The sequence below is a fragment of the Kogia breviceps genome, chromosome 18 (assembly GCF_026419965.1).
Source record: "Kogia breviceps isolate mKogBre1 chromosome 18, mKogBre1 haplotype 1, whole genome shotgun sequence".
Classification (NCBI taxonomy): Eukaryota; Metazoa; Chordata; class Mammalia; order Artiodactyla; family Physeteridae; genus Kogia; species Kogia breviceps.
In genome coordinates, this window is record NC_081327.1 from 4,122,514 (window position 1) to 4,148,845 (window position 26,332).

The 26,332-nt window shown below is 45.3% G+C and overlaps 1 protein-coding gene across 3 annotated transcripts in view; it reads left to right on the plus strand.

The window, feature by feature from the left end:
* Positions 1–628: 628 nt before the first annotated feature.
* The window catches only part of LOC131744510 (zinc finger protein 665-like), a 341,106-nt gene continuing 315,402 nt past the window's right edge, over positions 629–26,332 (plus strand). Inside the window, exons 1-4 of one of the 3 annotated variants that reach the window (XM_059044086.2) lie at positions 629–680; positions 7,948–8,038; positions 9,737–9,863; positions 18,796–24,370. In XM_059044086.2, the coding sequence (XP_058900069.1) occupies positions 8,024–8,038; positions 9,737–9,863; positions 18,796–20,753 (2,100 nt within the window). In that variant the 5' untranslated portion in view covers positions 629–680; positions 7,948–8,023 and the 3' untranslated portion in view covers positions 20,754–24,370. Of the gene's footprint in view, positions 681–7,609; positions 7,726–7,947; positions 8,039–9,736; positions 9,864–18,795; positions 24,371–26,332 lie in introns of those variants that run through there. The other 2 variants (XM_067018792.1, XM_067018791.1) reach the window with 2 other exon arrangements.

Below are 26,332 nucleotides of genomic sequence, written 5' to 3' on the forward strand. Positions count from 1 at the left end.
AGTTCATTTGTATCATTTTTTTTAGATTCCACATATATGCGATATCACATGACATTTGTCTTTCTGTTTCTGACTTACTTCACTTAGTATGACAATATTTAGGTCCATCCACGTTACTGAAAATGGCATTATTCTGAGGCAGAGTTTTGTATGTCACATTCTAGTCAGCGTCGCTACACAGACAACTCCAGCTCTGGGTTACTTACACTGCTTAAATTAAATCCAATTGCAGGAAATGTTCCTGGATCCAACCAGCGATCCCTCACCACTGAATTGCTTCAGCCTCACTGGCAGGACTGGGGCGCAACTCATTGGCACAAATAGCTTTTGACTTAAACCGTTTTCAACTTGCTAAGAGGAAAACATCTTATTAACATCATAAGTGTTTCACACAACAGTAAGCTTTACGGTTAGAGACAGTAACTTAATCCAGTCAGGGAACAACGCTGCGTCATAAAACACAAAAGACACTCAAGTATTTCTAAAGCCGAAAGCTACGCCTTCGCAGCTAGGCGGAGGGACGCACCCTTCCCCGCCTTCTTCTGGGGCCGCGCAGACCTGGCCCCCACGCTCCGCCCCTCGCGGTAGCGCTCCGCCCAGGCCCCGCCCCAAACCCGCGCGTGCGCAGTTGCCAACGGAACCGGAAGTGGAGAGCGCGAAGCGAAGGTCACAGGCGGAGCGTAAGTTTCTTATTTCTAGTGTGAATTTGCGCTTCACAATCCCCACCCTAACCCATCCTCTGGGTGTGGGAGTCACTACGGACCTTAAAATCACCGCACCTGCCCCTCCGCCCCAAGTAAGTCCAGACGTCGCCGTCACAGGGCAGGGGTCGTTTCCCTCTGGGTTTGAAATCGCTCTGAGGCTAGTTCGTTCCTTTGGCTTTTCTTTTCGCTTCTTTTTCGCTGCATTTTCCTGGTTAAAATCCTTTACTGACCTCCGCCCCCCCCCCCCCCCCGTGAAGTCCTCTTCTGCGAGGTGGATTCGCTTCACCCCAGCCTCGCCCTTTCGGCCCCTGGAGGGCAGCCCTGGCCGCCTCGTTCCCGGAGAGCCCGCGTCCTCTCCCCCGTCCCGGGATTCTGGAGAGCCCGCCCCTCTCCTGAGACCCCCTTCCTCCACGCCCGTCTTTTTTTGGTGTCTTCCTCAGGTCGGTCCTTTTGTTCCCCCGGCCTCCGCTTCTTAGCCCTTCCCCTCACCCCGCATAGGGGGAGGTGACCTGGGCCAGCCGTGTAACGCTCAGTGTTCTTCGGTCTCAAATTCCACCCCGCTGGAAAATGCGCACTTCCGCTGGGCGGGCATCTTAAATTCAGTCGACATCACGGTAAATACGTGGGCGAGGGGGAGCAGGAGAAGCCGAGACAGAACGGTTGACAGAAATAGTAAACCTAAGGTGAAAATAAGAATGAGCGAGAACAGATGGCAACGTAGAGGATGGGTGAGGGCCTGTTTCAATGAGTACTTGGTAAGGATGTCAGTGATCTTTTAACAGTTGAAAGTGAGTTCCGTCAGTCAATATAGTATTGCGTTTTCTTCCCTTTTCTGTGATCTGTGAGCTACTAAGTAGATGTGCCTCTCAAGTACCTCTTGTCTGTTCTCTGCAAGTGATGAAGAATGGGCTGGATTGACCTGGAACCTTCTTCCAACAGAGCCCTTCTATTCATGATTAAGACGTTTGCCCAGAGCTTATTTCTAAGCTGAGCCCTTTCAGCGTTTTCCCAGGAGGACCAGCTCCTTGACCTCCATACTGAATGCCCAGTGTGTGTTCCTCTCGCGATCCTGTGCCCATAGGTCTCTGTGCCTTTCAGCCCTGTTTGCTCATGCATGCATGGAGGAGAGGAGGAAAAATGGAGAAAGTGGAGAGGAGCCTGTAGGTGTCTGCCGGAGGGAGACGGAAGTAAGTGTGGGCCTCTAGCTGAGCCCAATGAATGGTGTGTGCACCTGTCCCAAGCAGAGTTGTGGGATCATGGGGTGTGTGGAACTGTTGCCAAGGGACGCTGCAGTTCTGGCTGGAGCATCTGCAAGTGGGTTTATGGGTGGTTGTGGGCTGCATGGAATGGTTTGGGGTGCCCTAGTGTCTTAGCTCACGTTTCCTGGGACACAGATGTGGAGACTGAGATTTGCATGCATGGGTTTAATCGAGTAATTCATGATCACACCTGTGGAGGAATGAAGGCAGTGGATTTGGCCGAGAGAATTGTATTCCTGCGATGTTGTTAGAATCAAGGCCTGAGCTGAGCCCACAGGGAGCTCTGTATGCAGGAGGATGGTGCGTTGGTCCTAACGGCTGCCTAGAGGGTGTCCCACAGAATCCACGCCATTCAGTGACGTCTGTGGGATCTTTTGGGAAGGCAAGAATCATCATGCATCCCATATAGTAATTACAGGGAAAACCTTCAGAGATCATTTTGTGGGTTACCTTTTGTGTTTTGAGATATTTTGAGTTGCAGGTGAAGAAAGTTCCAGTAGCATTTTGGAAGATACGAAAGAGAATTTGGAGTGTTTTCTTCAAAGATGTTGGGGTCTTGTTGGGACATGTGCATCACTGGAGACACCTCTCTTAGCAGTAGTTTTTGGAGATGACAGTGTTTGTGCTGAGGTCACTGAATGAAAATATGGTGTCTTCAGTCTAGTGGGTCCTCGAGGGTCTTCATGTGTACTGTTCCATCTAAATGCATGAGTTATTAGGGTTTGGAATGTTTTGTGGGGTTTCATGGTAGGATAAGGGATCATTATGGGGTGTCTTGGGAGTGTCTTGGGCCGCATGAGACTTCGTAAGTCTGTATGACTCCAGAAGGGAAACATTGGGTCTTAAGCTGCAGATGGCAGAAAGGTTTCATAGGGAGGACCTGTGGGGGATGTGTCTATGGGCACGACTTGAGAGGGGCCATAACGCCCTATGACTTGGGGAAGGATTGTTCAGGAATCAGGGGGCAGTCAACATCAAGGTGAATTGAAGTACAAAGACTCATTGTTGGGAAAATTCAGCTTCTACTTTTTTCCTACCAGGCCAGTGGTGAGTTCTCTACTGTCCTCTGCGCATCTGTCCCAAAACACCACAAACACACACAACAGCCACAAGGCAGGTGGGGAGCAGGTGAGCAAGATGTTTTAAACTAAATGCGGAACCAATGAGAAGGGCTCCTATGGTCTGAGAAGGGAATTTGGAGACAGGAAGGGGAGCCTCATTTGGGGAGTTACAACCCTGGTACTTGTGGGAAAACTCAGGAGTGGAGTGAAGGAAAAGCTCTGTTCATACTCACCAGTGGATCTGGGGCTCAGCGGTTAATAGAGTGTAGAATGGGGTGAGCTGATGAGGTCAGATGACAGAAAGAACTTGTGTTCCTACCCAACACACACTCACCCTGCATACACGTTTCTCTGTTGTGTTCGCTAGAATGGCAGTGATGGTGGTATCCCAGGTAGGTGACTTGAGGAAGAAAAGTGTTTTCTCTCTTTGTGCCTTGCCTCCCTCAAGTCTTCCAGCTTCCCCTCTACTGTTCTTTTCAGAAACCCACTTCCTGCTGTGCTTCTGCTGTTGCTTTGCACAATCCCAACCAGTCCAATCAAGTCAGGATTTCAGGCTGTGACCCTCCCACCCTCCGGCCCCACCGCAGCATATGGGATCTTACTTCCGTGACCAGGGATCGAACCTGCGCCCCCTCGTTGAAAGCACAGAGTCTTAACCACTGGGCAGCCAGGGAAGTCCCAGGTTGTGATTTTTTTTTTTAAGCCAATGTCATTGCAGAGAGAGAAATTCTAGACACCGAGACCTTTTGTCCATCGAGGGGTCTAGGCAGCCGGGAGGCCTCTCCTTTTTCTGCTGAATTTAGGCTCTTTTATTTCCAAAATGGGTCTTGCTTAGCCTGAGGCACTGCCCCTTGGTTAAGTTCACTGCGGTCCCGGTTGAACTTACACTTGCCCTTTGCCCTTGTTGAGGGTAAGGGGCATTGTCTGGATGGAGGACCCTTGGCTAGACCCGCGTCTGCTGTTCCTGGTCAGCTCCTTCCTCACTCTTTCCAGGGCGAAGGAGCCCTGCACACATCTGTCCCCCAGAGTGAAGACCACGCCGGAGGGTGTACGAGTTTCACGCTCTGTTCTTCTCGTTAATTTGCTGACTACATACGGGGTATGTACTGTAGTCCAGGCTTGTTTTGTCTGCATCAGGGGTGAAATGACGAGCCAGTGGAATACACTCCCCTACCTTATCCAGGCTGTTTTTCCATCATGGAGACAAGCACACCCTGTCGCTTACGTACAGCCGTGCAAGTCAGATGCCCCAAAGCAGAGGACGTGTGCACTCCTTCTCCCGTGACCCTCTACTTCCTTGCCCTCCCTGGCGCCCCCGTCACACCCAGCTGTGCCTCCTCTGTGCTGACCCCGCGCGGCTCATCACAGCTGGAGAAAAGCGCACCCCCGGGCTGACTGGTCTCTCCTCAGATTCCCTGTGTGTCCGCTCCATACCTTCCCTTCACAGGCCCTCGTAAGTCCAATTCATCCTCTCCCGTCTTTTCTCTCAAAGACCCTGTTTCTTCTTCCTTGAGCCCCTGGGGCGAAGGGAGGAGATCTCCTCTAACTGGCTCACCCACCTGCCTCGGGGCCTGTGTTCTCCCCTCAGTATCGACCGTGAAGTCTGTCCCTGCTCCTGGCCGCGGCTGACCCTGCGACTGTGCCCGCCGCCAGCTTCACTGTGGCAGGACGGCATGGCATCCGTCCTCCGCTGCATCATGTATTGGACTTTTAGGGGTTTACGTTCGTCAGCATACAGAAACGGTGGTGTTGCCTATCTTACACACAAGGACCAACACACACACACACACACACACACACACACACACACACACACGCCAATACCTTTTTGTGCGCTCTACCATCTTTATTTTTTTAAAGATGTTTTATTGGAAGTAGCACTCTTTTTTTTTTTTTTTTTTTTTAATTATGTATTTTGGCTGCCTTGGGTCTTGGTTGCCGCGCGCGGGCTTTCTCTAGCTGCGGCCAGCGGGGGCTACTCTTCGTTGCGGTGCGCGGGCTTCTCATTGCGGTGGCTTCTCTTGCTGCAGAGCACGGGTTCTAGGCATGTGGGTTTCAGTAGTTGCGGCACACGGGCTCAGTAGTTGTGGCTTGAGGGCTCTAGAGCGCAGGCTCAGTAGTTGTGGCGCACAGTCATAGTTGCTCCGCGGCATGTGGGATCTTCCTGGACCAGGGCTGGAACCCGTGTCCCCTGCATTGGCAGGCGGATTCTCAACCACTGTGCCACCAGGGAAGCTCACTCTACCATCTTTAAAACAAAGCATTCTTAATTAACTACATTTTCCCCACTACTAAGTACCTTTTTTCTATGCTCCATTTCAGAGCACAGTATACCACAAACTTGTTTATGTTCTTTGTCTTCAATTCTTGCCTCTAGTTCTCCCGTGAACCCCACCCAATCAAGCTTTCACATCCACCATCCAGTGATACTTTCTTTTCCAGAGTCACCAATGACCTCCTCATCTCTCAGTCGAATAATTTATTTCCTCTTATCTTGCTTGTCCTATCGGCAGCATGTTGCGCACTGGATCACTCCTTCTTTGAAAGACTGATTTTCTTGATAGACTGATTTAACCTTGAAAAGTCTTTTGCTTCAATTTTCTTCTCACTTCCCTGTTCCCTTCTCGCTGTCCTCTGATGAGTTTTTCTGAACACGCTGGTTTCTTAACGTGGCAGCGTCCCAAAGTGTTAGTTGTTGAACCTCTTGTCTTGTCTACATCCGCTGCCTTTCCTCATCATCTCTTCTCATGAGTTTTCAACACCACCTGCCCGTCTCCCAGTTTGCCCTCTCAAGCCCACATGTCTCGTGTAAAGTCTGGAATCCTGTGTGCAGCCGTCTCCTCGACATCTCTGCTGGGACATCTAACGGGCATCTCCGCCTTAATTTGTCTGAAACTGACTCCTTGAGATCCCTGGCCATGTTCCCCCTGCCCTCTAACACATCTTGCTTAAGGGCGACACCGTCCTTCCTGGGGCTCTGATGAACATTTTGGTGTGTATATAAAATATATAAAACAGTACATTATGTGTAATTGTTCTGAAATGTAAGATACAAAGATAGTAGATGTTTACTTAAAACAAGTGATGGAATATGTGGTTGCTAAAATTCTTTTTTTCTCATGGAAGAAATATGCTCGGAGACCAAGGCCCTTCCTCGTCAGCTTCCCCTAGTGCCTCTCTGACCTCCCCTCCTGCCCGTCTCCTCCTCGTCACCCTGCTCCAGCCACCCAAGGCTCCTTCCTTATCCTGGGGTCAAGGTTACTACTGTCCCAGGGCCCTCACAGGGGCTGTTCCTCAGATCCAGGTGGCAAACACGCTTCCTCCCCCTGGTCTTTGGAGCCTTCCTGACCACCCCCCTCCCATTTAACATGCCAGCCACACCCTCACCCCCCCCTCTGGTCCATGATGCCTGCTTGACGTGTTTTCTTCTGCCCCTTCCCCTTCCACGGCTGGGTCCTGGTGAGAACCCGGCCTCAGGGGAGAGCAGACCCACAAGGAGGTGTCGCACCTTTCAGAATGGCTGTTAGCCAATAGATAAGAGATAACAAGTACTGGCCAGGGTAGGGAGAAAAGGGAACCCTCCTACACTGTTGGTGGGAATGTACATGGTACGGCAGTTGTGGAACTCAGTGTGGAGGTTTCTTCAAAACTTGAAAATAGGTCCGGCAGACCGCCTGGCAAGCCCATTCTGGCTGTCGGTGCACCGGAGACAAACTCCGTATCTGGAAGGAGAGACCTGCGCTCCTGTGGGCATCGATGCACTGGTCACAGCAGCGAAGATGCAGGAACAACACGGAGGTCTGGGGACAGACAAATGCACAACAAAAATGGGTTACGTGCATACCATGAGCTATTATTCCGCCGTGAAAAGGCAGGGCCCTGCCCTTTACGACGCCGTGGGTGACCGTGGAGAACATTCTGCTGAGTAAACGGCGCCAGACCTAGAAAGACAAGCTGTCTGACCTCGCTTATGTGTGCAAACTGCAATAGTTAAACCCGTAGAACCGGAGAGTAGAGTGGTGGTTACCAAGGTCTGGGAGTTGGTGAAAATGGGGAGACTTCGGTCAAATGGGTAAACACTCCGTTGTAAAATGAGTACCTTCTGGGGAGCCAGCGGGCGGCATGCTGACTGTAGTTACTTGTAGTGTGTTTCTGTATGCTTGAATTTTGCAGAGAGAATAAACGTTAAGTGTCCTCACCACACACGCGCTAAATGGTGATTGTTAGTTGGCGGAAGTGTGACTTACTTGATAGTGATAATTATTCACAGCAGACACACGTGTCAGAGCATCACTTTGTACACCTTATATTTACACCATTTCCTTAGTCAGCTGCACCTCGGTAAAGCGGGGAAGGAATAAGAAAGTGGGGGCTGTGCTGGGCTTGCCTCCTGCGCGTGCCGCTCAACCCAGGCTTCCCGTTAGATCGGTGAGGCGTTTATGCGTAGACGTGTTTTGTACCCTCTGAGCAGAGAGTCCTCTTCACGTAGTCAGTGTAGGGCGCAGCCTCAGTCATATTTCAGGTGCCCCAGGCGATTCCAACCTGGATCCGTCACGGAGCATCGTGACTCTGAGTCCCCCGTTCCCGAGGCTGAGATCGGGGCTGAGGCCGAGGGGCTCTGCTCTGCGTGGGGATGGATCAGGGCTGGTCCGTGACCCGCAGGAGGTCGTCGGGTCCAGCCGAGGTGCCCGCTGCTGCTGGGTACGTGAGGGCCTCACCAGGAGGGGAGCGAGATCTGAAGAAAGGGTGGGAAACTCCCTGTTGGACTCTGTGTGGGAGTTACTGTCCTGAGCCCCTCCTGGGACAGTGGGCAGCAGGGGACCGTCTGCTCCACGTGCTGAGGGCTTCCCTGTGTGTGCGGTGGTGACTCAGGAGGGGGTGTGTCGATTCTAAGCATTAAACAGCATGTTTTCAACTTTCAAGGTCGACCTCTAAAGACTCAACGTTGCCTGAGGAAGAAGCCCGGAAGAGGAGGGAGAGGAAAGAAGAGGAGTCAGGAATGGCTCTTTCTCAGGTAAAGTCGTATTCTCAGCTGATTCTTCTGTCTGTCCTTCCTGAGATGCCCTTCTTCGAACTTCCCGATCTTCTCTGATGCTTCAGTATGTTCTTGCTCAATAAAAGATTTTTTTTTTTTTTTTAGTATTTTTGTCATGATTTTTAATTATCCAAGAATTTTTCAACTCTACTATTTTGATAATTTCTTTCCTTAATCTGTTAAATTAATGTACACCACTAATAATCCTTCCAATTTTGAATCAATATTTTATTACTGGAATAAAGAAATAACTTGGTTTGGCTTTTTTTTTTTTTTTTTTTTTTGCGGTAGGCGGGCCTCTCACTGTTGTGGCCTCTCCCGTTGCGGAGCACAGGCTCCGGACGCGCAGGCGCAGCGGCCACGGCTCACGGGCCCAGCCGCTCCGCGGCACGTGGGATCCTCCCGGACCGGGGCACGAACGCGCGTCCCCTGCTTCGGCAGGTGGACTCTCAGCCACTGCGCCACCAGGGAAGCCCGGTTTGGCTTTTTTTAATAGCTACATATCTAAATTTAAATGGATAAAATTATATTTGTATTTTTGAGTATATGTATTTTGTAGACATTAAAGCATTATATATTTCTTCATGTTTGTACCTGTTTTTTACTAACCTACTATAGAATAATGTTGACAGACTAAGTACACTTAGTACATTTTCATCATCCCAGAGATGTTGAAATACATTGATCAAAATGATAATTTAAAAAATCATCCAAAATATGTTGAGCCAGCTGCTCTCATTTTAGTGAATGGTGTGTCTGCATGTGTGTTCCTTAGTGCATAGATGTGCGAGTCCATGGCTTTTATAAAATACCATTTTAGAAATAAGTTTTATATTTTTTTTAACAGTTGAAATTACATGTTAATTCTCTTTTACACTATCCCATTAACTTAAATAGTAGCAAAAATGGTAACATGTGTAGACACGTATGTATTTGTATATGACTTTTTATGCCTTTGCACGTTGTTCACCTTGTGCTAGTTTCAGGGTTTTTTAGGGAACCCTCTGTCCGGGTACGTTTCATGCTGTACTTAACTATTTGATTGTTTAGGTCTGATTAGGGGCCGACCACCTGAGTTCAGGGGCTCGCTGTGTCAGTTCTTGGCTATTTGATCTGAGGCGAGTTTCTTAGAGTGTCTGTGACACAGTTTTCTCCTCTGTAAAGTGGGAACAGGTCTTTCGCTAATGTGTGTCGATAGCAAGTTGATACATGTAAAGTCTCAAGCGTAACGCTTAGCACATAGGAAGTGTTCACACGCGTTTCGTCATCGTCCTTGCCATCCTCATCACCCTTTCAAGACCCCGATCTCTCGGTAAAGCCACCGTGGAGTCGCCTCTGAAGACACCACTCCTGTCCTAGCTCATCTGCATACGGAAGACCCTCGGTGTGTAGAATGTGATGTCTGACACTCCCGTGTGGACAACCCGTGTTGCATTTTTACTTGTGTATTTCATGTATCATTCACAAAAACCAGTAATCCACACTGACTCGGAGGATATGGTAATCTTCTGTGGAAGCAAAGAAACTAAAGTTTCAGGCTCGTAACCTGCTCAAAATGCCTTTACTCAAATCTGTCAGAACGCACTCTTCAGCCCAGTTGATCGCCTCTCTCCTCCTTTTATGTGACGGTAAGAACTCTCCTTGTGGCCCCTTGGTGAGCTGTCTCTTTTGTTTCAGGGGCAGTTGACCTTCGAGGATGTGGCCATCACGTTCTCTCAGGAGGAGTGGGAATGCCTGGACCCTGCCCAGAGGGCCCTGTACAGGGACGTGATGCTGGAGACCTACGGGAACCTGCGCTCCCTGGGTGAGGATCCCCTCCCTCTAGCCGTTGGGATCTGCCCTTGCGTATCTTTGCATTTTCCCTTGTGTGCCTCTTGGGAGGCCCTGTTTTGCTTGACTGACCTGAAAGCCCTGTTGACTCAGGCATGAAAGGCTTTATGATTCGACATCAGGAGTTTAAAATTGCTTTTCTTTAGGAATCTGCCCATTTCATGATATACTAGGAGTTGTTCCAGAGCCTCAGTATTTACGAAGCCCAATGGCAAACTCTTAATATATCAAATTTCTTGTTTTCTACCCCTGTGCTTTTGATTCAGTAGTTCTGGGAAGAGAGCCAGATGTCTGCATATTATACTGTTCCCTGTGTGTTCAGAAGGAGGCGGTGGGTGAGTTTGTGAAATGTTTCTCCAGACCCACCTGTCATGTCCTCACTCCCCAGCTGAACAAGGAACTGGGATTCTGGAAACGCCACAGTACACCATGTTCCTTTCTTTCTATGAGTACGAATTTCTGTTTCTGTTGTGAATATTATCTCCATTTTGGAGCAAGGGAAAGAGCTCTGGGCTCTGGAGAGTGAAGTGAAAAATAGCAAAAAATCAAATGAATGGGAACGTATCAAAGGTGCCAACACAGGTCGGAGCTCAGAAGAGCAGAGAGGAAACCTCACCATTAATAGTGTTTGGGGGCTTCCCTGGTGGCGCAGTGGTTGAGAATCCGCCTGCCAATGCAGGAGACACGGGTTCGTGCCCTGGTCCGGGAAGATCCCACATGCCGCGGAGCGACTAAGCCCGTGAGCCATGGCCGCTGGGCCTGCGCGTCCGGAGCCTGTGCTCCGCAACGGGAGAGGCCACAACAGTGAGAGGCCCGCATACCGCAAAAAAAAAAAAAAAAAAAAAAAAAAAAAAAAAAATAGTGTTTGGGAAACTTTCTTTAAGTGGGAGAGTTCTATGGGAAGATGGACGTTTATTCCCTGTGAACTCTCAGAGGACATTTTTCTCCTCCCTAACTTATCACTCTGTCCTTCAACATGTAAAATGTGTCTTTTCACCCTTCAGGGGTGCTGCAGTTCCAAAACAGACAAAGGCAGAGTTTTTATCATGATCCACACTCTGTCATCTGGCTCCTCTGAACTCTTTGGTTCCTTGACCTTGAGGAACATGGGACGGGATGTTTGAAAGGGGTCTCTTTTCCCCTTGGTCTCTCATCCATATTGATCAGAGCTGACACCTCCACAGTCCTAATCCCTGGACCTTCCCCAGTTCCATCTCCATTTGCTGCGCTTGGGAGACCTAATCAGGAGATGAGAAAACGCCGGCTGCTCTTTGATTCCGTCTGTCACCCCAGAACCTGCATGGGGCTGTCTCATGCCCCGCCTGCCTGTTCACATCCCTCAGACCTTCCTCCTGTTCTATTTTTGTCACACAGCTTGGGGGTGTGTAGCGAGAGGTGGGTTGGATCATCTGTGATTGTTACTTGGGAAAACTGTAAAGACGGTGGACAGAGAGATCTGCTTTTTAATCCCCAGTCCTACGTGGGGAGCATATGCCAGCCTTTCAGGCTCTTAGCTTGGCATCTGTGGGTAGAGCACATGGTCCCATCTCAAGATCCTACAATATCTGACCCCACATCTTGTATTTTCCTGCCTCTTGCACTACTCTATCTAGTTGGGTAATGTAGACTCTTCAGATTTCAATTCTCTTAAGTTTGCATGAATTTGCCCCTGAAACTTGCTTCTGAAATACACAGTCTTAGGGTCTGAAATTTTATCCTGTTTTTTTGCCGTGATCACCCACCTTTAAGTAACAGACGATTTTCGGTGGACTCTCCTATGGAGTGGGTTTCCTTGGTAACAGAATTCTTGACAGAGAATACCGTCACTCGTATCTTGCGATGTTATCCTGCTACGTAAGAAGCACCACTTGAAGCTACACAGTAGAGTGGCCAGCATGTCCTGGGATACTGAGATGGAAAGTATCAGGAGAGCCTGACTGATAAGTGTTTTCAGTAATCTTTCCAGTGAGGAGGAGTGTCATGAAAGCATCTCTCAAGGACACTGTGGCAGCGGTGTTCGCATATGCTAATGACCATCCCCTTTGTGCCACAGTAAATAACACACGAATTTCTGCTGGGAACAACATTTGTTGTGAAGATCATCTCCTCATATCTCTGAGGCTGCTGACCAAACTATATCGTCCATACCACATTTTTTTGGTTTTTTTTTTTTTTTTTTTTTTTTTTTGCTGTATGCAGGCCTCTCACCGTTGTGGCCTCTCCCGTTGCGGAGCACAGGCTCCGGACGCGCAGGCTCAGCGGCCATGGCTCACGGGCCCAGCCGCTCCGCGGCACGTGGGATCTTCCCGGACCGGGGCACGAACCCGCGTCCCCTGCATCGGCAGGCGGACTCTCAACCACTGCGCCACCAGGGAAGCCCCATACCACATTTTTTATCCTCTGTGTGTGTGCCATTGTTCATTCTACCTCAACACATTATTTTGAAGCAACTTAGTGAGGGAACTTACGCAGCTGAATGATACCTTCAGTGAAATACCGTAATTTGTTGTGTTTAAGCCACTGCTACTCTTTGTGTTCTTTGTTTCGTATTTGCAATGTGTGTGTGTGGGGGGGATTAGGGAGTGGATATTGTTTTCTATATATTACAGTATTTCCTCCTTTAGAGTTGGGGGTATGGCTCAGCAGCTATTTCCCTAAATCCTACACTTAGTCCAGAATATTTTGAAAGCATATTCTTATTAATTCCTTCTACTTCTTTTCACCTGAGTACCAAATATCAAATTAAATTTATTACAGTTTTTAAATTGAGATTTTTTAATATCTTGAGAATATATGTATTTTTTATTGTCACTCTCCTAATCCCAGGAATACCATTTGATTGCCTTGCCATAATTTGTTATATAAAATTCATTGCTTTTTCTATTGTATGTTTTCAATTTTCTGTACATAATTTGTTGAATTTTATATAAATTTCACTGAGTTTTTATTTTGGGGCATGACTGTGATATTCTAATAATCATGCTCCCTGTGTAGGTTCATAACGTCCATGTTGATATAGTGAATTAATACTTATATATGCCGTTGTGTTTTATAGAAAGTTTAGCCCATTTCTTGCACTTTATGAACTTCTCCACTGTTGTTTCTGACACCTGTATTTCCTGCAAAACTTCTAACGTTCTGGAAACTCCATTCCTTTTTTTTTTTTTTAGTTTAGTTTATATTGGAGTACAGTTGATTTACAATGTTGTGTTAGTTTCTGGTGTACAGCAAAGTGATTCGTTCATAATATATGTAATAGTTTGCATCTGCTAATCCCAAACTCCCAACCCGTCTTTTGGAAATTGCATTCTCGCGTGAACACAAGAAGACCGTCTTGTTCCCCATCTTCCTTTGCATTAGCTTCGTATAACGTGTACCTGGTCCCTGTCGTCCGTCCCGCTGGTGCTGTGCTGCTGTCCTCCGGCTTGTCTGCCGTGTGTGTCGGTCGCCACCTCTGGGCACACGGCTCTCCTCCATCAGTCTCCACGCCACGGCCAGAAAACGGTTCCGCACGGAACTGCTGTTACTACAGCGCCCGTTAATACAAGTCCGCCCCCGTGAGGGCCGTTCACCTGTTTTCTCCCTAAGGTTACTTCTGTTCGCCTGATGATATTTATGACGTCTCATTGATTAATTTCAGACATATTGCATATTGTTGATTGATTCAAAATAATTATGTATCTACTAATACCCGGTATTAAGAGTAGAAGCACCCCCGACCTCACGTTCTTTTTTTTATTGTGTCAAATAACTTTCATAGTGTTGTACATCATTTGAGTTTAGAAGAGTTAATATATACCACGTTTTTCTCGTTGTTTGACTATAGATTCAGTTGATGACCATGAGTATTTAAACTCACTTGATTTCTCCCCCATTATCCCCCCTCAGCAGCCCCTAGCAAACACCATTCTGCTTTCTGTTTCCATGAACTTGACCGTGTTTGATAACCTCACGTAAGTGGACCCATATTGTATTTTTTGTGACTGGCTTATTTCATAACACCCTCAAGGTTCATCCATGTTGTAGCACAGGACGGGATCCGAGTCGTTTGTTGTTTTGCCTGAATAATCACCTTTTTGTGCGTTCATCTGTCAGTGGGCACTCGGGTTGCTCCCACCTCTTAGCTCTTGTGGATAATGCCTCTGTGAACGTGGGTGTGCAGATACCGCTTCCAGATCCTGCTTTCAGTGTCTTTGTTACATATACAGGGAAATGAAATTGCTGGATCATAGGTCTCTTAGTCGGTTTTCGCTCCTCTAACAAAGTTCCATAGGCCGGGCGGCTTGTTAACAGCAGACATTTGTCTCTCACCGTTCTGGAGGCTGGAAGTCTGAGATTTGGGTGCCAACACGGTTCAGTTCTGAGGAGGACCCTCTTCCCCGTGTCCGGCACAGAGCTCCCCAAACCCTTGGAATTTCCTGAGTGACAACAGCAACGGGGGCATCTTTTGGTGTAACCTTAGGTGTCTTGTCCTCAGTTTCTGAAATTACTTAAGAGCCATGAAGGTAGAATGGGTGTCTTGTTATACATAACAAATCCCCTTAAGTCACAGCTGAGTTTATGGTAATAAGGTGACTTTTGGGAATTCCCTCAAGATGGGGGGCTGTCACCAGGGGAACCAGCCATGTGATTAGAAGGTTGGAACTTTCAGTCTCACCCCTGATTGAAGGGGTTGGGGAGAGGGGCTAGAAATTGTGTTTGCCTGCCAACAGCCACTGATTTCATCAGTCATGCCTGTGTACCTAAGCCTCCATGAAAACCCAGAAAGAGAGCGTTCTGAGAGCTTTCAGGTTGGTGAACACTTGGAGATTCGGGGAGAAGGGTGGTCTTGGGGAAGGCATGGAAACCCCGAACCCTTTCCCCATACCTTGCCCTCTGCATCTCTTTCAGCTGGCTGTTCTTGAGTTATATCCTTTATAATAAACTGATGGTCTAATAAGTAACATGTTTCTCTGAATGCTATAAAACATTCTTAGCAAATAAATCGTTGGAACCCCTGATCTGTAGGCTGCTGGTCAGAAGCCCTGGAGACATCCTGGACTTGAGGTTGGCATCTAAAGTGGGAGGTGGAGGGGGCAGTTTTATAACACCAAGCCCTTAACCTGTCGGATATGACTATCTCCAGGCAGACAGTGTCACAGCTGAGTTCAATTGTCGGACACCCAGCTGATGCCTGAACATTGCTTGTTGGCGTGGGGATCCACCCCTACCCCCGTGATGGAAGTGCTGATCAGACCCTTTTAGAATTCTTTCTATATCCCCAATATTAACCTGTTATCAGACACATGATTTGCAAATATTCTTCCCGTACCATAGATTGTCTTTTCACTCTACTGAGTGTGCTTTAATGCACAGTACCTTGTAAACATTGATGCAGTCCAGTTTATCCATTTTTATTTCTGTTGCCTGTGCTTTTGATGTCCTATCTGATAGATCATTGCTGAACTCAATGTCATGAAGGTTTCCTCCTGTTTTCTGCTAGGAGTCTTACACTTCTGGAGCTCATGTTTAGACGTAATGTGGTGTAAGGCAGTGGTCCAGCTACATTCTTCTGCATGTGGATATTCAGTTTTCTCAGCATCTTTGAGAATGGAATACACTATGATTCCCCCACTGACTGATCTTGACGCCCTTGTGGAACATCACTTGACCGTATACACATTGTTTCTTTCTGACGTTTATTTCTCTGTTCTGTTCCACTGGTCTCTCTGTCCTTATGCCAGTACCACACTGTTGGATGAGTGTATCTTTGTGTTAAGTATTTTTTAAAAATAAATTTATTTATTTTATTTTTATCCATTTTTGGTTGTGTTGGGTCTTTGTTGCTGTGTGCGGGCTTTCTCTAGTTGCAGTGAGCAAGGGCTACTCTTCGTTGCGGTGCGCGGGCTTCTCATCGCGGTAGCTTCTCCCGTTGGCAGAGCACGGGCTCTAGGGCACATGGGCCTCAGTAGTTGTGGCGCACGGGCTTAGTTGCTTCACGGCACGTGGGATCTTCTCGGACCAGGGCTCGAACCCATGTCCCCTGCATTGGCAGGCAGATTCTTAACCACTGCGCCACCAGGGAAGCCCTGTGTTAAGTATTGAAATAAGGAAGTGGGAGACCTCCAACTTTGTTCTCTTCAAGCTTGTTTTTGCTGTTCTTTGTCTCTTGAGATTTTATATGTATCTTAGGATGAAGTTATCTGTTTCTACAAGAAACACTTGGGATTTTGCTAGGTATTTGCATTGAAGATGTTGATTGTTTTGGGTAATATTGACATCTTGACAATATTGTATTCCAGTCCATGAACTTGGAATATTTTTGCATTTTTTTGTATCTTTCCTAATATTTTTCAGCAATGTTTTTAGTTTACAGTGTACAAATCTTCTTTGCTAAGGTTATGCATCTTTTATTCTTTGATGTTATTGTCAGTGGAATTGTTTTCTCAATTTTCTTTCAGATTGTTCATCATCATTGTTCAACACACTTGATTTTTACATGTTGATAATATATCTTGCAACTTTCCTGAATTCATTAATTAGTTCTAGCAGGATTTTTGCAGAATCTTCAGGTCTTTCTCCACATTTGATCACATTGGCTGGAAACATAATTTTCTTTCCTTTTTCTATCTGGATACCTTTTATTTCTTTTTCTTCCTATTCTGGCTAGGCCTTCTAGTATTTTTTTTTTCAGTAATATGTTTTGTATAGATAGTGAGAGCATGTATCGTTGTCTTGTTCCTGATCTTCAAGTCTTCAAGGAAAAGCTTTCAGTCTTTCAACATGGAGTATGATGTTTTGGCCATTTAATACATGTCCTTTCCTGTGTTGAGGTAGCTGTTTTGTATTCCACTTTATTGAGTGTTTTTTATCATGTTAACTTTTTTCAAATAGTTTTCCGGCATCAATTGAGATGATTGTGTAGCTTTTTTTTTTCCTTTTACTCTTTTAATGCGCAGGTTTACATGGAAAAGTTTTTATATGTTGAACCACCCTTGCATTCCAAAAATATATCCCCCTTGGTCGTGGTGTATAATTCTTTTAATGTGGTGTTGCATTTGGTTTACTGTCGTTTTATATGTGATTTTTGCATCAGTATTCATCAGAGGTATTGGTCTGTGGTTTTATAGCAGTGTCTTTGTCTGTTTTAGTATTAGAGTAATTCTGGCCTCATAGAATGAGTTTGGAAGTATTTCCTCCACCTCATGTTTTTTTGCAAGTGTTTGAGGAAGATTGGCATTCATTGTTTTTATTTATTTATTTATTTATTTATTTATTTATTTGCGGTACGCGGGCCTCTCACTGTTGTGGCCTCTCCTGTTGCGGAGCACAGGCTCCGGACGCGCAGGCTCAGCGGCCATGGCTCATGGGCCCAGCCGCTCGGCGGTATGTGGGATCTTCCCGGACCGGGGCACGAACCCGTGTCCCCTGCATCAGCCGGCGGACTCTCAACCACTGCGCCACCAGGGAAGTCCCAAATGAGTGTGTTTAGATGGCTTAGAATATTGTATGTTTTACAGTAAAGACTCCAAAAGTTACTTTTCTATAATAAGATGTGTCAACTTTCTGTCATACTTATTATGAATATCCTTTGTCTGCAGTACACCTTGTACGTTTTTTTGCAGTATATTCTCAACAATGTTGTCTCTGACCTTAATTAGTAAATTTTCAAAGCACATTCCTCTGTATCACATATAATTTGGTGCCAGTGAACAGGATAATTAAAGGGCACTGCATAGAGAGGGAATTCCTCTATTAATTGACTGATGTAACTGCAGTCATGAAATCGTAACTGTGACTTCTGACTTCTTTCTCCAGCTCTTCCTTATAATTTCCTGACATGATATTGCGTAAGTCGGTGATTTCAGCATAACTGCCAGTTCTCATATTGTGTGCTCCTTCTAGAATATAAGTCCTTTCTTTATTCTAAAGGGGGAATGTTAAGAGTTCCACAGAGTAAAATTTTCTATAATATGGTGACTTATTATTTATGCTGGCTTTATCATGATTTGCTAGAATATTTATCAATTTATATTGTGATTTATAGATGTTTTTTCAGCATGTACTATGCAATATATCTGACATGCACCACTTATTAATGCTGTAAAATGCCTATTCTCAATGGGTACATGTGGATTTACAATGTGTATTAAGATAAATATTTTGTTTTCTTATAAATTGTTTTATTGATTTATTTTCTCAGTGCTACAATGGTTTTGTGATTCTAAACTGTGAGTTATTTAGATTATTCATTAGATAAGCTTGTTTTGCATTATTTACCATTACAGTACATTGTCCTTTAGTACTTATTTATGTACAGTAATTATGCATAAAATATATATTATGGTTTTTTCTCCTCAGTTATGAGACAGCAGTATGTTTACTGCTAACAGGTATGTGATCTTTGTGGTCATGGTGGAAAATACCCTTTCTTTGAGAGCTAAGTTTGCACAATGTGAGTGTTTTTATCGTAGGGTGTTTGACTAGGTTACCCTAAAATTAATTTGAATTACATGTGATTATTCTTTCATTCATAAAGGATCCTATTTCTTTAGTGTGTCAAAAAATTTGAAGCTCGGGCTTCCCTGGTGGCGCAGTGGTTGAGAGTCCGCCTGCCGATGCAGGAGACACGGGTTCGTGCCCTGGTCCGGGAGGATCCCACATGCCGCGGAGCAACTAAGCCCGTGAGCCATGGCCGCTAGGCCTGTGCGTCCGGAGCCTGTGCCCCGCAACGGGAGAGGCCACAACAGTGAGAGGCCTGCGTACCGCAAAAAAAAAAAAAAAAAAAAATTTGAAGCTCATGGTTGGGAAGTTACATAACTGTTCAGGATAAGTATTACCTTTGGTGTCATATCACGTTTTCAACATGAAACATTTATTTACGATCTGTAATTAATAGAATACCTATGTTTCTTTATATCTTGTAGCTGTCTGTCATATACATGTGATCAAGAAATTAAAACCAAAAGCAAACAGTGACACAGGAGAAGTATTCCAAACAGTGATGTTGGGAAGACATGAAAGCCGTGAAATCAGAGATTTTTACTTCAGGGAGATCCAGGAAAACATGCGTGTGTTTGAGTGTCAGTGGAGAGATGATGAAAGAAATTACAAAGGAATGCCTATAACCCATAGTGAAAATCTCACTGACAGAAAAAATCAACATGGTGGAAGGGATACTGGAAACAAACGTATTGAAAATAAGCTTACATTAAGCTTTTGGGATGAACTGCATATATTTAAAAGTGAAGAGCAATTTGATGAATTTAATCAGGCTGACAAGAGTATCAACAGTAGTACCTCATTTTTACCACTTCAGACAATTTCTCCTATTGTCCAAACCAACATTTCTAATACATATAAGAATGACTTTATGCATCCTTCAATACTGATACAAGACCAGAAAGCATACAAAGAAAAACCTTACAAATGTAATGAGTGTGGCAAAACCTTTCCTTATGGCTCAAACCTCAGCAGACATCAGTTAATCCACACAGGAGAGAAACCATATAATTGTGATGTATGTGGTAAGGTGTTTAGTCGAAATTCACACCTTGCGTGTCATCGGAGAATTCATACTGGAGAGAGACCTTACAAATGCGAAGAGTGTGGCAAGGCCTTTAATCAGCGCTCAAACCTCACTCGACATCAGGTCGTGCACACAAGAGAGAAGGCCTATGAATGTGACGTGTGTAGCAAGGTCTTCAGTCGGAAATCAGTCCTTGGCAGTCATCAGATGGTGCATTTTGGAGAGAACTCTTACACGTGTAATGAGTGTGGCAAAGCCTTTAGGAAGCGGTCAAGCCTTACCCAGCATAAGAGGACCCACACTGGAGAGAAGCCTTACCTGTGTGCTGAGTGTGGAAAGGCCTTTAGGAAGCATTCAAACCTTACGCAACATAAGATAATCCACACTGGAGAGAAACCTTACCGATGTGACGAGTGTGGGAAAGCCTTCAGTGTGCACTCAGCCCTCAGGAACCATCGGATAATCCACACAGGAGAGAAGCCGTACAGATGTGACGTGTGTGGCAGGGTCTTTAGTCGAAATTCAGTCCTCGCAAGTCATCAGAGGCTGCACACCGGGGAGAAGCCTTACCAGTGTCATGAGTGTGGGAGGTCGTTTATTCAGCGCTCACTCCTGTGGATTCATGAGAAAATTCATACGGGCGAGAAACCTTACAAATGCAACGAGTGCGGCAAAGCCTTTCCCGTGCGGTCAATCCTTACCCAACACATGAGAATCCACACTGGGGAGAGACCTTATATATGTGTGGAGTGTGGCAAAGCCTTTACCAAACATTCAAATCTTACTCAACATAAGACAATCCACACTGGAGAGAAACCTTACAAATGTGATGAGTGTGGCAGAGCTTTTACCCAAATTTCAAGTCTTAGTAGGCATCAGAGAAGGCATACTGGAAAGAAACCAAGTAAATGTAGTGTGTGTGTCAAGGCTTTGATGCAGCATTCACAGCTTTGGGGTCATGAGAGGACTCACACTGGAGAACTCAAATGCAATTTATGTGGCAAGGCTTTTATCCAACACTCAAGCCTTGAGGCACATCAGAGGATTCATAGAGGAGAAAGACCTTATAAATGTAATAAATGCGATAAGGCTTTTATCCAGAACTCACAACTTTGGCGTCACAAGAGAACTCATATTGGAGAGAAATCTCATAAATGTAATGAGTGTGGCAAAGCCTTTACAGATAGTTCACATCTTAATCGACATAAGATAATTCATACTGGTGAGAAACCTTACAAGTGTCATGAGTGTGGCAGAGCTTTTACCCAATTAACAAACCTTTCTAGGCATCAGAAAATACATACTGAAAAGAAGCATAAAGCTGATACATGTGGCAGTGCTTTTATTAAAAGCTGAAGCTTTGGGGATCATTGGAGAATTCATAGTAGACAGAATATAATACAAATATAAGGATTGAGATAAAACTTAGATGCAGGTGGTCAAGCCTTAAAATCAGAGACTCCATCAAGGAGAGAAATCATATAAAACTTAAGTATGTGGCAAAGCTTGCAACCAGCCTTGTGGAACATAACAATTCTTACTAGAGAGAAACCTTCCAAATGTAATGACAGTGATCAGCTTTGTCAGAAATGTGTACCTTTGTGGTCGTGAATGACTTCACTTAAGATAGAAACTGTACAAGTGTGTCAAGGCCTTTAAGCAGTGACCTAGGATACACCACAAAGAATTCATACTGGATAGAAACATTACAAATGTAACAAAGGTGATAAAGTGTTCAACCAGTGTTGTCGATCGACTTACACATAAGACAATTTATACTGGGGGAACTAAATCTGCCAATGGAGAAGGGACATCTGGGAAAGTTTAATTATCTTCAGTTTGTGATTTTTTAAAAAATTTATTTTTTATTTTTTTTGTGGTACGCGGGCCTCTCACCGCCGCGGCCTCTCCCGTTGCGGAGCGCAGGCTCCGGACGCGCAGGCTCGGCGGCCGTGGCTCACGGGCCCAGCCGCTCCGCGGCACGTGGGATCCTCCCGGACCAGGGCACGAACCCGCGTCCCCTGCATCGGCAGGCGGACTCTCAACCACTGCGCCACCAGGGAGGCCCCGTGAAATTTTTTTATTCAGTTATTTGATGTTTCTTAAAAAGGCTACATTATTGTTGGTGACCTGCAACCTGAAGTTAGACACCTGTTGACGTCATAGTTTCATTACATGCTTTTCATTTGTCACCATGATGGTCTCAGGGCAGGGATCAGTAAGATGAAAGGACCTACTTCTTGGGACTTCCCTGGCGGTCCAGTGGTTAGGACTCCGCACTCTCACTGCCATGGACCCAGGTTCAGTCCCCGGTCAGGGAACTAAGATCCCACAAGCTGTGCTGCACGGCCAAAAAAAAGGACCTACTTCTTTAGGTGGGGTTTATTCATATCCGTGTAACCTAGAAAAACGAGGACACAATTTTAAGATACAACATGATGTAAGTTTGAGAGCGTCTGGGGAGTGACGGAGTAGATGGACACGAATAATACATTATGTGGCTGTTTGGGTTGAGTGGCATCTGTAACAATCTCTTTCCATGTTAGACTCAAACAACTTACAATTTTGAAAATGTATATTCATAAGTTGCATTTAACTATTCACTCCATGGTGTATCCTAGATTATTTCTGTGGCTATAATAAAAATACAGTGAAATTTCAGATTCTCACACCCTAATACCTGCCTCCCCATTCATGGATATACATGATATGATTATAGTTTTGCCTGCCTTTTTGTGGGTGGAGGCCAAAATTAGACCCATGGATTGCACCTTTACCTGAAGTGAAAACAGAAATATAGTAAGGATATGAAAAATATAAGAAAATAGAAATTTCAGAAGTAAAGGTAAATATAACAGCCTATTTTTTGTAATTGGAGCGCTCAGGGAAATAACTTGAAAGGGTCGGTGTTCATGAGTTTCCTTTTCAGAATGAACGAACACAGTGAGAATTTTTTTGATGGCTCATATATTCACCCTGTAACACGTTTTGTTAGTTTGAACTTGTGCTAACTGGCGGAACAGGACAGAGCCCCACTCAAGTTTTGGATGTCAGGACTAATAATTCCATACACAAAGTGTTTGCATATGAATGTTTGTTACATAATGAGCCTTTCTGGAGAGAGCGGGGTAGACTTCCCAAGTTGTTCCGGAAATGGCTACAGAGAGCAGAGAATGGTGACTGGCTTGTGTTACGGTGGATACAGGACCAGGCTGGGGTGATGGTACTTTCTTGTGATGTGAACCTACAACTGCTGCCAAGGGAGGGAGCGCTCAGGCCTTATCATCAGGCTGCCCTGCCCACCTGGGCAGGATCGGAAGAGGTTTTAGTGAGGCTTAAAGGTGTCAGCAGCCAGACATCAAAAATGGAAACAGACTCTTGTATAAAAACGGAATGTTTACACTTGAAACTCCTGAATTCTTGGTTGGGAAAAGACCACAATTTTCATCAGGTGATAACGTACTTGCTACATTCCTTCTCCTGACGCACATGTAGATCCCGTTGTACAATATGATTATTGAAAATGGTTGTGAAGTCCTATTTACAAAAATTGCCTAAGGTATTTTCATACTTGTTTCATGAAAATTAACCTGTGGAAGTGTGTATGAGACAGTACATAATGATTCGATAATTTTTCATAATCATCATTTTTGAAAGGCTATAAAAATCTTTGAAGTTACAGTAATAAGCAATACGTTTCATAGTTTCTAAACTGTAGTAACATTCCATTTTGTTAGTCATATTTATCGTCTTTTTAAAACACTGTTTAGCCCAATTTGTATATTTAATTTGTATTTCCTTTTTATGGCATCAGTGAAACATCTGGACGATGCATATATCGTTATTTTTAGTTCCGTGTGGTGTGGAAATGTACGTAGAGCAATGACAGGTACAAAGCATGTGTCGTGTAAACACAGAGAGAGGCCTCTCACGTTTCTAATTTAGCTTGAACCAAAGTCTCAGAATGTGGAAGCAGGAGACTTGTTGCAAACGTGCGGGTGCACCACTGGAAGTTTTGGAAGCTTGATATGTTAATTTTATCTTACAGTGCGTCTCTTCAGTTCCTCCCCATCCTGCCGTTAACTCCTGTCATCGTCTTTTGCTTCCATTAGCACAGTGGAAACTGGAGCTCATATCCCCAACACCTGGTGGGCCGTGGTTAGTATAGTAGAGCAGATCTCTTTCCTGAGTTTGATGGGGAGATACTAGATTATGTTTGTTTTGTTGAGGTGTAGTTTGCATACGATAAAATTCACACTTTTTAAGTGCACAGTACGGTAGGATTTGTATATTTACAATGTCCATCCACAGTATTTTCATCATTTATCACTCCCCTTAAAAAAAACAAAACCAGCACGCTTTAGCAGTTATTCCATATTCCATCCCCAGCCACAAGGAAACATTGTTACCTTCTGTCTGCATGCATGTGGCTCTTTGGGGCATTTCACATAAATTAAGTCACATAACGTGGCCTTATTTCTCCCTTCTTTCAGTTAGTTTACTGTCTACAAGGCTCATCCATATTGTAACATCTATTAGTGCCTCATAACTTTTTATTGCTGAGCAGTAATATCCACAGTTGGATTACCCAGTCTTCACTCGTTGGAGGGGTTCTTTACACATTTTGGCTGTTAAGAAAAATGCTTCTGTGGACATCTTTTACAGGAAGTCTTTGTGGATATGTGTCTTCCCTTCTCTCAGGGATATTTGTGTAAGAGGAAGTTCTGATGGTGATGTTGTGATTTGTGGCATAGAGATTTGGTCATTCAGATGAGCGATGCATTACTTCCACTCACACCCTATTTGGCGAAACTGTTCTCAAGGCCTTGCCTAGCTGCACGGTGGCTGAGAAATTAGGGGAACCCATAGCTCTTGATGTGCAGCAGTTAGAGGGGTGAAGGAAGTCATTATGTTGGTGTAATTACCATGCAACTATATGTGGAAATTAAAATGAATAAAAGAGAAAAATGTAATTGAGAAGTATAATGTAAGAATTATTTCATGTCTTTCAGAACAAACATAACTTTAAAATAACATTTTAAGTTCACCCTCAATTGAGTATGTTTGCCATTTCCAGGGAAATCCTGTTGACATCTCTGCTGCTTCATGGGAAATATTTATTGTAGCTTTCCCAATTCTGAACCTCACTGAGTTATGATATAACAGTTATATTTCCATTAAGTTACAGTCCAATCTGAAAATACATTTAGAGATGACATTAGACTATTTCCCAAGTACAAGCCTTTTGTATGTCTCTCACTGTCAGGGGGGATGGCATGAATGAATAACATCTCAAAGTGGATTTTTTAATTTCCTACCCTGATACTAGAATCAGAATATCTGTATTAAAGCTTGAAGAATTATTATTTTTTTAATTTATTTTTTAAATTTATTGTCGGCTTTGTTGGGTCTTCGTTGCTGCGCGCGGGCTGTCTCTAGTTGTGCTGAGCGGGGTCTACTCTTCATTGTGGTGTGCGGGCTTCTCGTTGCGGTGGCTTCTCTTGTTGCAGAGCACAGGCTCTAGGTGCTCGGGCTTCACTAGTTGTGGCACACGGGCTCAGTAGTTGTGGTTTGCGGGCTCCAGAGCGCAGACTCAGTAGTTGTGGCGCACAGGCTTAGTTGCTCCGTGGCATGTAGGATCTTCCCGGACCAGGGCTCGAACCTGTATCCCCTGCATTGGCAGGCAGGTTCTTAACCACTGCGCCACCAGGGAAGTCCCTGAAGAATTATTTTAGTTTGTTTAGATTGAGATGAAGCTGAAAGGAAATAAATCTGTAATGTAGACAACACTAAGTCCTCTAATAACTTTGCCTCATTTGGAACGCCTCATAGACTGGCCATGAGTTGCATGGAATAGTTTACCCTCAGGCCTTAGAACAAAGTCAGTTGATACATCTCTTCCCACAATTATCCTCGGCTACCCTGTCATTTAATATCATTAATAAGGGGTATTTTACTTTGATCTGCAAAATGTTTTCTTGAACATGAGGTGTGAATATGAAATTCCAAAATTCCAACCCCTTATTAATTATGGTGGCCATTTAACACAACTAGCTAATAATATTTTGGGGAAAAATGTCTGGGATTATTTCCATGAAAACAGGACAAAATCTAATAATACACTAATACACTAATAGTAGTGTACTTAGTAGTAGGGAAAATGTAGTAGTTAATTAAGAATGCTTTGTTTTAAAGATGGTAGAGTGCATAGAAAGGTTTTGGCGTGGGGCTTCCCTGGTGGCGCAGTGGTTGAGAATCCGCCTGCCGATGCAGGGGTCACGGGTTCGTGCCCCGGTCCGGGAAGATCCCACGTGCCGCGGAGCGGCTGGGCCCGTGAGCCGTGGCCGCTGAGCCTGCGCGTCCGGAGCCTGCGCTCCGCAACGGGAGAGGCCACGACAGTGAGAGGCCCGCGTACCGCAAAAAAAGAAAAAAAAAAAAAAAAAAAAAAAAGTTTTGGTGTGTGTGTGTGTGTGTGTGTGTGTGTGTGTGTTGGTCCTTGTGTGTAAGATAGGCAACACCACCGTTTGTGTATGCTGACGAACGTAAACCCCTAAAAGTCCAATACATGATGCAGCGGAGGACGGATGCCATGCCGTCCTGCCACGGTGAAGCTGGCGGCGGGCACAGTCGCAGGGTCAGCCGCGGCCAGGAGCAGGGACAGACTTCACGGTGGATACTGAGGGGAGAACACAGGCCCCGAGGCAGGTGGGTGAGCCAGTTAGAGGAGATCTCCTCCCTTCGCCCCAGGGGCTCAAGGAAGAAGAAACAGGGTCTTTGAGAGAAAAGACGGGAGAGGATGAATTGCACTTACGAGGGCCTGTGAAGGGAAGGTATGGAGCGGACACAGGGAATCTGAGGAGAGACCAGTCAGCCCGGGGGTGCGCTTTTCTCCAGCTGTGATGAGCCGCGCGGGGTCAGCACAGAGGAGGCACAGC